The following is a 9,976-nucleotide window of genomic DNA, read 5'->3' on the forward strand; positions in this document are numbered from 1 at the left end:
AACTGAAAGGGAAAATTATTGTAGTAGTATTTAAGAAATCAGAAAGTTGAAAGTTTTCATAAGGAAAGGATAAAATGAATTTGTTTTTTTCCTAGGCTGCTAGTTCAATTGATGCTGAAGATGGGTTGAGGTTCATGCAGGAGATGATTGAACTGTCAAGTCAGCAACAGAAAGAACAGCAGCTACCTCCACGAGCCGTACAGATTGTTTCCCACCCATTTTTTGGCAGGGTAGTGTTGACTGCTGGACCAGCTCAGTTTGGGCTAGATCTGTCTAAACATAAAGAGGTGTGTACACTTACAATGTACTTGTTGAAATTGAATTTAAAGTATTGTGTAAGAATTATCTAATTTCTTAGTTGCTCTAATTTATTAAACCTAAATATTTAATTTATTAAAACCTAAATATTCACTCTCCCAGATTAAAGTAGATTAAAGTTAAAAGCATATCTTGAAAATTTTGAGTCATAATTTATGTATACAACATACTTATAGGATTTTACTTAAAATATTGTTTAGATACTGTCCATTTCTTGGCCTGTTCTCTAATTTAGTATCTTTAAATTATCTAACAATGGGTTTTGGGACTTTCTAACCACTACTAGAACCTTTTGTTGAACAATAAGCTAACTTGGAGCCTTAACGTAGAGAACAGCTCTAAAAGCAGAGGTGTTTTGGCCCAAGTGACTATGGAGAGTGATGCTGAGGTCCCACCAGGCCAATAGGAAGACCACTAAGCTAGCCCATCCCCTTAGTTTTAACACAGTAAACAAAGATCTGCATTGCTAAACAGTGCACAAGTTTATCTAATTGGTTGCAGAGTTGGGACCAGACCCAAGTAGCCTGACCATCTAAAGCCAATGGTCTTTGAACTCCATTACCCCTAATTTAGGCCATTTTTATATGTGTATTTTAAAGCTATATGGGTTTGTGGATTGACTCATCCATTCAGCACCTCTTTATTGAGTCCCTACTATATTCTAGGCACTGTTTTATTAGATGTTTGCTGTATCAAGTTTACAAAGCCAATGAAGATCCATGCCCTCATGGAGTTTATGTTCTAAGAGAGGGATATTAAAACATCTTTATTTTAGCATCTTTAAAGTCAGTTCTCTAGTGGATTTAATTTTTCTAAGAAGAAGAACTGCTTACAGATTCATGTAGACTAAATCCAATTTTTTCCTCTTTCAAAATTTTTTCTGGCTACCAGTGATGATTTAAAAATGGTTACCAGCTATTTTAATTGTGGGTGTGGGTACATAGTGAAACTGCCTACAGATTTACATATTCCAACTTTACCACTCACTAACATTGTGTCTTTGAGCATACTAGATAAACTGAGTCTCAGTTTCCCCCTATGTAAAATGGAAATATCATCTGTATTATTTTTCTTAGAGTTTTTATAAAGATCAGATTTAGTCATTTATGTAAAAATGCTTTATAAACTGCAGAGCACAGTAAAATGTCAGTTGGGTACTATATGATATGCAAAATGTTCAAAACAAAAATTTATATATTGGATGTGTTATCATTAGAAAAGAAATAAGGCTTATTTAAAACTCTAGATAGTGAGCGATTTGAGAAGATAGAGGAATATTTAAGTTACTTTTATTTCTGACAGACGAGAGGATTTGTTGCAAGCAGTAAACCATACAATGGTTGTTCAGAGCTTACTAACCCCGAGGCAGTGATGGGAAAAATCGCTTTGATACAAAGAGGACAGTGCATGTTTGCAGAAAAGGCACGCAACATTCAGAATGCTGGTGCCATTGGTGGCATTGTTATTGGTGAGTAATCCTCTGTGCCGTTGTGTTGATGAGGAGGAGATGATTTTTAGGATTTTTTCCTTGTATTTTTCAAAATTTTATTGGAATTCATCATATTATTTTTACTTCACTAGTCAGTGTAATGGATGGGTAATCCAGTGACACTCTTAATAATTTCTATGTATCTTGTATCTTTTTTGAGAGTCTAGATTTAGGTTTCTGTATATTAATGCCAGTGAAAGTGTGTGTGAAGGTAGGGTACCCCAAAGCACCCAGCACTATGGATAAAAAATGTGCTTTGAGATCCAAAGCCCCTTAAAGGCAAGAATTACACCCTGTCACCTCCAGTGGGGAGCCATTAAAAATACTCATTCCTCCACAAAGTTGCAGGGTTTGGAGTCAAATACATGGGGGAACAGTTCCTGGCTCTGCCACAAGATCATGGTGTAACCTTGGCCTTGGCCCAGCTTTAGTTTATCAGTTTATTCAATAGAATTTTTTTTTAAGCTCCAGTGAAAATGTTAATAAATATCTTTTAGGTGGTTGTAAGGTTTGAAGATAATAATACATAAAATTTGTTAGCATAAGGGCTTACATACCATAGGTATAAGTACTAATTGCTAGCAAATTTTTATTTTCTTGGGTCTTTTTCCACTGAAATTACAAACTCAAATCATTTTACCTCTGCATTTCAACCAGTGTGTTCTGCTTTTTTATTTTTCATAGAAAATCACTTATAACAGGCAGTCTGGGACTGTCAGGGAAAATATGCATTTTGACACTATAAGTAAATAGTTTATATTCAGAACTAGAAGACCTGAGGTCACATCCTAATTATGAAGTTTTTATAGTGTCTCTCACAGGGGAGATCTATTTTTGAATTTTTTCTTTCTTATTAGAATAGATTTCCTTTTTGAATTCAAGATAAATAAAAAGACATTTAAAATAAGATATTAGGATTTAGGGGCTCCTGAATGGCTCAGTCAGTTAAACATCTGACTCTTAGTTTCAGCTCAGGTCATGATATCACGGTTCGTGGGTTCGAGCCCCACGTCAGGCTTTGCACTGCTGGTGTGGAGCCTGCTTAGGATTCTCTCTCTGCCCACCCCCTCTCCCCCACCTTGCACGTGTACTCTCTTTCTCTCTCTGAAAATAAATAAATAAAACATAAAAATATATGTTAAGGTTTATTTCAATGAAAATAATTTAGGACATTTAAGATAAAATATTAGGATTTCTTTCAATGAAAAAAATTATTGTCTATGCCTACTTTAAAATTTTTTTAATGTCTTTTTATTTTTGAGAGAGAGAGAGAGTGCGCACGCACGCACAAGCCAGGAGGGACAGAGAGAGAGGGAGACACAGAATACAGAGCAAGCTCCAGGCTCTGAGCTGTCAGCACAGAGCCCGATGTGGTGCTCGAACTCATGAACTGCGAGATCATGACCTGAGCCGAAGCCGGACACTTAACTAACTGAGCCACCCAGGCGCTCCTGTCTGTGCCTACTTTTGAGCCACAGTAATGGACTAGAGAACTGCATAGTCCAAAACATTCACTTTCTGGCCAATTACAGAAACAGGTTGCTGATGCTCCGCTCAAATCATCTCTCTATCCTTAGTTATTTTCCACACAGAGATATCTTTTATTGAAGAATTTAATGCTTGTCATCACTATCACTTTGAACACCTCTTCACCAAGACTTTAAAATATAAAAAGTAAAGTCTGGAACATAAGTGGAATAGTTACCATTTTCCCTATAAAGTGTGACTCTTGTGGTATTCTCTACTCTGCGAGGTTTGTCAAGTCAAATGTTGTCTTTAGTAGTTATTAGTAGCAGAATCCTCTACTGAGTTCTGTGGGTAAACAAGAGGCAATGATCTTTATTCTCAGAAAATTTAATTTTTAAAAGGAAGCTTTCTTGTATTATAATTTCTTTTTCCTATGTTTTTTTGTTTCTGATGAAGTATTTTGTTTTTTCTAGTTTTAATTGTAAATAAATGAGCTAGTAATTAAGACTAAGTTTTTTACCGCAAGTACTAGAAGTAAAAATTATCTTAGAATAATCATTTGTTCTGCAAGAGACAGTAATTGATTAAACTGGTTTAAGATGGAAAGTTTGTTTACTACATGGGACTGGATTATTTTAATTGAACATGAAAGAAGTTCAACTGAGCAGAAATCATCAGGAACCATGATTTTTTTAAGCAGCATTTTTCACATCTGTCTGTCACTTATCTCTGGGTCTTCCTAGACTCTCTTCTCTGCATCTCTTTGCAGTTCTGCTTCACTCTCCAGCTTCTCACCAGCTTGTTCCCTCTTTCCCCATTAGTTCCAAGAAGTCATTGTAAAATTGCAGCCTCAACCATGAGTCTGTTATTTTACTAGATCACTACCCACTGCTAACCGGAGCAGTCATTCTGTGTGCCACTTCTAGGTCCTCCAGAGAGACTGTCAGGTGGCCATGCTTGTCTAGTCAGTTATTGCTAAGGAGGTGGGTCCTCAGAGCAAGCTCTCTGAGAAGGGACAGGGAGGTCCTTCACCTGGCGTGTGCAGTTAGAGGTGAACATGGCCGGCCCCGTGGTCAAACAGTATTGAGCAGTCCTACTGCAGTTAGCTAACCAATGTAAACTAACAGTAATGGTCACCTCAACTTACAGAGCGAAAACGACTATCATAATTCTTCTTTGTGAGCAGTATATAAAAAAGAACTACCAATAGGTAGTTTGGTAAATGCCATTAAAGGAAATCTTAAGCAACAATAAAATTTCATTCATAGTTCTATCATTGTAATCCAAGTCTTTGAGTGAAGTATCCAAGGCTTTTCATAAGCATATGGAAGTTTTTAGTCATAATCATAAAATTTTGAGTTCTACTTTTTTCATGTAATAATAATCTGTTTTCCTGGGTGTCCCATCAAGTACTTAATTATAATTTACTTATAATAGTTCACAGTTGTTCACAATTATAAGTAGCACTCCAGTAAACTACTTTGGGAGTAAATCATTTTGCTTCTTTTGAGTTCTTTCCTCAGGATAAATTTCTAGGAGTGGAATTAGTGAGCCCCAAGTATGTTCATTTTTATGATTCTTGATGCATAAAATAAATGCTGCCAACAGGGAAAAAAACAGTAAAGTTTTGTCTGTAGATCTTTTTAATGGACAGATGTTTTTATGTTTGCTGTATTCATTTTCTGCTAGATGACAATGAGGGGAGCAGCAGTGATACTGCCCCTCTGTTCCAGATGGCAGGTGACGGGAAGGACACAGATGACATCAAGATCCCCATGCTATTCTTATTTAGTAAGGAAGGAAGTATCATACTGGATGCCATCCGGGAATATGAGGAGGTGGAGGTGCTCCTTTCTGACAAAGCAAAGGATAGAGGTAAGGGTAAAAAAAATCCTTGTTTTTGATGTAGCTTAGCATTAGTTTTACTAGTTTGGTAACAAAAATGAGTTATAGAAAGTTATTTTTGGTGCACTGGTAAAAGAAGTTAAAAAGAAGATGCTTTCAAAATATATTTTTCTTTTGGAAATAAGAGTTGCAAAACATTTACTTTGCTTTGTTTGCTGACTTAGGATGCTTTCAGAATAATGTTTTTTACATGTAATTTATCATTTTTGCTATGGTCCTGCCCAGTGATAAACATACGGGGGAATATATCAAGAGAGTCAATTTAAATATCCACACATGTTCACCATTCAGTTCTGCTGATACTAGATCTTACATTTCTTTTATAAGGAATAAAAAGAGATTGTATCGAGTGGTATTGTATACAGTATACTAGTAGTTAGGTTTCAGCAGGCCACCAATAATCAAATGACCACTGTCTTGTTGAAGGCAGTACAAATCTAGCAGCTTCTACCCACTGAGGTGTAAGTTTATCACATAGGGATTTATAAGTTATAAGAGATATAAGTGATGTCTGAAGAACAAGGCAGCATGCCTTAATTCACGATAATATATAGTCCTCTATAGGCCACAATGTTTGTTAGTTATTTGAAAGCTATTCGAAACCCAAATTATTGTATAAACGGCAGGTCTTACTGGTATTCTCTTATATTTCACATCCTGGGATAGTGGAGAAATGAGGGAAAGTGAACCATCAGACATAGACTACTGCCATCCTGCTTATGGTAGGCCGCACCTCCTGATCTACTGGAGGAGCCTGGAGGGAGAACTCTCTTTCTCCCATTACCTGTAAATGGCTAAAGTTGTGTAATTGGTGCAGGTTGTTGAATCCCCTGGGATGTTTGTTTCACAGATATGTAGGAAACTGATTCAATTCAGTGTAACTTCCAAGTGAAACAGTAAAAAAAAAAAAAAAAAAAAAAAGGTTAGCTATAACCTAGTGCTAGCCAAGTCAGTGTTGTTTTGTCTTGTCTTCTCATTCTTATAGTAGTGCTTTATTCTTCTTTGAGATCCTTTCAAGTGTCAACTATTTAAGAACAACGAAGTAGGACATATGTACATAAGGATGTAGAGTTGGGAACAACAGAATAGAAAGGATTTCTAATCTTAAATCCTCCTGTGTTTGTGATTTTATTTCCCCAAGTCCTTTTGCTCAACTCTTTCCTACGTATATGCATTTATGCACATCAAACACAGGCAAATTATTATTCCATATAAGTCTTTAATGCCTTTGCTTTTCTCCCCCCATTTTGTGCTACCATTGGAATTTCAGCAGCAATATTAAAAGGTAAAATGATTCCAAGCTACATTATTAACAGTAGTAAGTATCTTGCATTAATAAGCCTTAAATTATATATATGTATATATGTATTTGTGTACATGTATATATCCACACACATGCATATGCAAATATATATATATATATATAATTGTGTTTCAGTGGATATCATGATAATTATCTTGTTTAATGTGATTAGATTATTTTCATGTCTAGTCAGCTGTCCCATGATAATAATTCTTTTTCAATCCTGTCATAACAAATCCTGTGAATTATATATCCATATAATAGATGACTTCGCTAGTCCATGTCCATGCAAGAGTCAGTCTAACAAAGACGTTGTTTTGGCATGTGTTACTTTTGATCACTTTTATTTGAATACAGTATAAAGTATGTAAAATATCGACTTTGTTTTAGAAATGTGTATGTGTGTAGGAGTACATGGGATTAGGACTACGAGATCATAGCAAAGCATGTGCTTCCCATACTAGAGAAAGAATGTGAGAAAAGATAAATTCTATAGGTAGCGCCTCCCCTATCTGTGGGAGATATGTTCCAAGACCCCCCAGTGGATGCCTGAAACTGGATAGTATACCGATCTGTATATTTGCCATGTTTTCCTATGCATACATACCTGTAATAAAGTTTAATTTATAAAGTAGACACGATAAAAGGTTAATAATTATAACTAATAATAAACTAGAACAGTTATAACAATATACTGTAATGAGACTTAGGGGAATGTGGGCTTTCTCCAAATATCTTATTGTACTATACTCATCCTTCTTCTTGTGGTGATGTGAGATGATAAATTCCTACGTGATGAGATGAAGTGAGGTGAATGACATAGGCATTTTGACAGTATTAGGCTGCTAGTGACCTTCTTCTGATGCTGTGTCAGGAGGAGGAGGGTCATCTGCTTCCTGACCATGGTTGACTGCAGGTAACTGAAACCTCAGAAAGGGAAACCGTGAATAAGGCAGGAGTGGATTACTGTACGAAAAGTATTATCTGAACAGTGTTCTATTTTAAGGACCTTGCAGTAAAAGGGCTTTACTTAAATTATATGTATTTTAAAGTTTTGCTGGTCTCTAAATTTGTTGAACTGTGATTCTGTTATAGAGTCATCTTTTGACACAAAGTCTTGAAAAATTCCCTTTTTTATGTAGGTCTTTCAGGCACTGTACAACTATATTTACTAAATCAGTGTAACACTATTATCAATACAACAAAAAAATCGATAATAGTTTTAGTAAATCAACTACTTCATTCAGAATACTTAGGAAAATACCCTAAGAAGTTAATGTCTGTGGTGGTTGTCATTGATTTGTCTTGTGCCATTACTGCATGCATCAGTGTTTCTCTTCTGCATCAGAATCAGCTGATGTACTTGTTACAAGTGTAGATTCCAGAGTCCTACTCCAGAATATTGAATCAGACTCTCTGAAGGCAGGGGACCAGAATCTGACATTTTAAATAAGCATCGCAGATAATCCCACTCAGCTACACTTTAAGAAGCACTGAATAGAACTAAGTAGGCACTTTTTTTTTTTTTTTTAATTTCCAGCTATGTCTGAGCCATATTGTACCATCAGGGGTACCAGGTAGAATTGTATAAGTATCCCAAACAATTAGCATCCTTAAAATCTCAACATTAAAATGTCCTCCAGATTGCCCTTTAAAAATCTCATTGCACAAATCCATACTTCCTGTATAATGTCATACAGTTTGGATTGAGCAGTTCTTCCCACATATTAATACAGAAAATAGAAGTCCAGAACAAGCCCCCCACTCCCACTGTTAACTGTCTTATTCTGAGAAGTCCCAGCCATTAATACAGAAATATCTGCAACAGTCCTATCTGCTAGCAAAAATGTTCACTTATCTTACTACGCATTCTTCAGAAGTAAAGCATTCTTAATTTATCAAGTGGAAACATTGCTTCCTCGGGTCAAACCAGTCATACATCTAAAAGTTAAGTTATCCACAGAAGTTTTAATATTATGTCTGTCATGTGTGCCCCATCTTCCCAAATTTCAAGAGTTTGTAAAGGTACTTAGTCCAACCCTGTGCTCACAAACAAAATACACTGTGCTCTTTCATTTAGGTCCAAATTTCAAACAGTTTATAGTTAAGAATCCATTTCCCTTTCTCAGTATTTTCAAGGGGAAAAGACTCGTCATTTTAAAGGTTCAATACAGTATCATGCTTGCAGTTTACAATGTAGGCCTGTGGTGCCTTAAGAGCTGTAGAAGGATGTTTTCAGGGCTACTCCTATATTTCTGTCTACCTGGTAAAGAGGCAGGCAGAGAAAATAGGGGAAAGAAAGGAAAGGTGCCATGGTTTGAACTGCTCAAGGTTTAAGTCTGGCAGTGTTATTTTTCCTAAGATTATTTCCCACTGAACTTGATTGGGGTGAATCTGCCCTAAATTTGAACTGTAGGATTTGGGTTGCTATTGGAAAGGATTTGCTTCAGGGAAAAAAATCTAATATGTACGCAGAAGGCCTCTGCCTAGAAAGGAGCATCTGAAACCTTTTAAGCAGAATCGATACATACCTGCCCTCTTTCTACAACCTGGCATGCTTTCTCATGCGTTTTTGCATTTGGACATCTCTTCCCTCTTTCTGGAAATGCTCATCAATCCCTGTCCCCATCCCCATGGCCCATTTTCTCTTTGAGGACATTTAGCCATCCTGCATACCCAGTTTAAATACCACCTTCTTTATGGAATTTTCTCTTATAGGTAAAATTTAAAAGTGTCTTTTTAATGAGTTCTACTTTGACACTCATTTCACATTGTACTTCTTTACCTGCTCTCATCTCTGTACTCTTGTTTCAGCAAATGCTGGTTGTACAGATGAATGAATGATTGTGGAACATCCAGTCTCTGAGTCTTTGCCAAGGCTCCCTTGTCCTTTTATTATTAAAACTTAATAACTTTCTTGTCTTTGTATCTTGACATTTTCTTCACTCTTTTTTTGCTTCCTGTGTTTTTGATCTATTCCTGAATTTAATGACATAGCTGTTAATGCTCTTAGGATCGTGGTACTCCATGCCAGTGCTGACAGGCACCTTGGAATCAAAATGTGTATTAGTGTGGCAGACACTGACTCCTTCCTTCCTTTTTCTATTTCTCCATCTGCCATTTTTACTTTCCTGATTGCTGCCTCTTTGCTATATACCAGCTCTTCTCATATATTCCATGTGTTTCCAGACTAGCACTTCTTTTCCACTGATCTGTTTGTTTACTCCTATGCCAGTAGTACAAGTTTGCTGTTTTGAGTGCATTTTGATATCTGATAAGGCAACTCTCCTCTCACTAATTCTTTTTACAATTTCTTCACTTCTCGTTGATATATTCTTCCATAAGAACTTGTAAATAGTTCTATCTGCTCCCAAAAGAAAACAAAAAGAAGTAGAATGGGAACATGATGCTTTCATAGAAGTAGGAAGTTTTTGTTAAATATTAAGACAGGAACATACCCTTAGCTACAAATATAATTAGATCTTGTTGTGTGT

General features: G+C 36.2%; 1 protein-coding gene across 7 annotated transcripts in view; it reads left to right on the forward strand.

Moving 5' to 3' along the window:
* Positions 1–9,976, forward strand: part of EDEM3 (ER degradation enhancing alpha-mannosidase like protein 3) — a 68,956-nt gene that overhangs the window by 53,173 nt on the left and 5,807 nt on the right. For all 7 annotated transcript variants that reach the window (XM_049634086.1, XM_049634084.1, XM_049634085.1 and 4 more), the window contains 3 exons: positions 96–287; positions 1,621–1,786; positions 4,964–5,149. In XM_049634086.1, coding sequence (XP_049490043.1) covers positions 96–287; positions 1,621–1,786; positions 4,964–5,149 — 544 coding nt within the window. The remainder of the gene's footprint in view (positions 1–95; positions 288–1,620; positions 1,787–4,963; positions 5,150–9,976) is intronic.

The sequence above is a fragment of the Panthera uncia genome, chromosome F1 (genome assembly GCF_023721935.1).
Source record: "Panthera uncia isolate 11264 chromosome F1, Puncia_PCG_1.0, whole genome shotgun sequence".
Taxonomy (NCBI): Eukaryota; Metazoa; Chordata; class Mammalia; order Carnivora; family Felidae; genus Panthera; species Panthera uncia.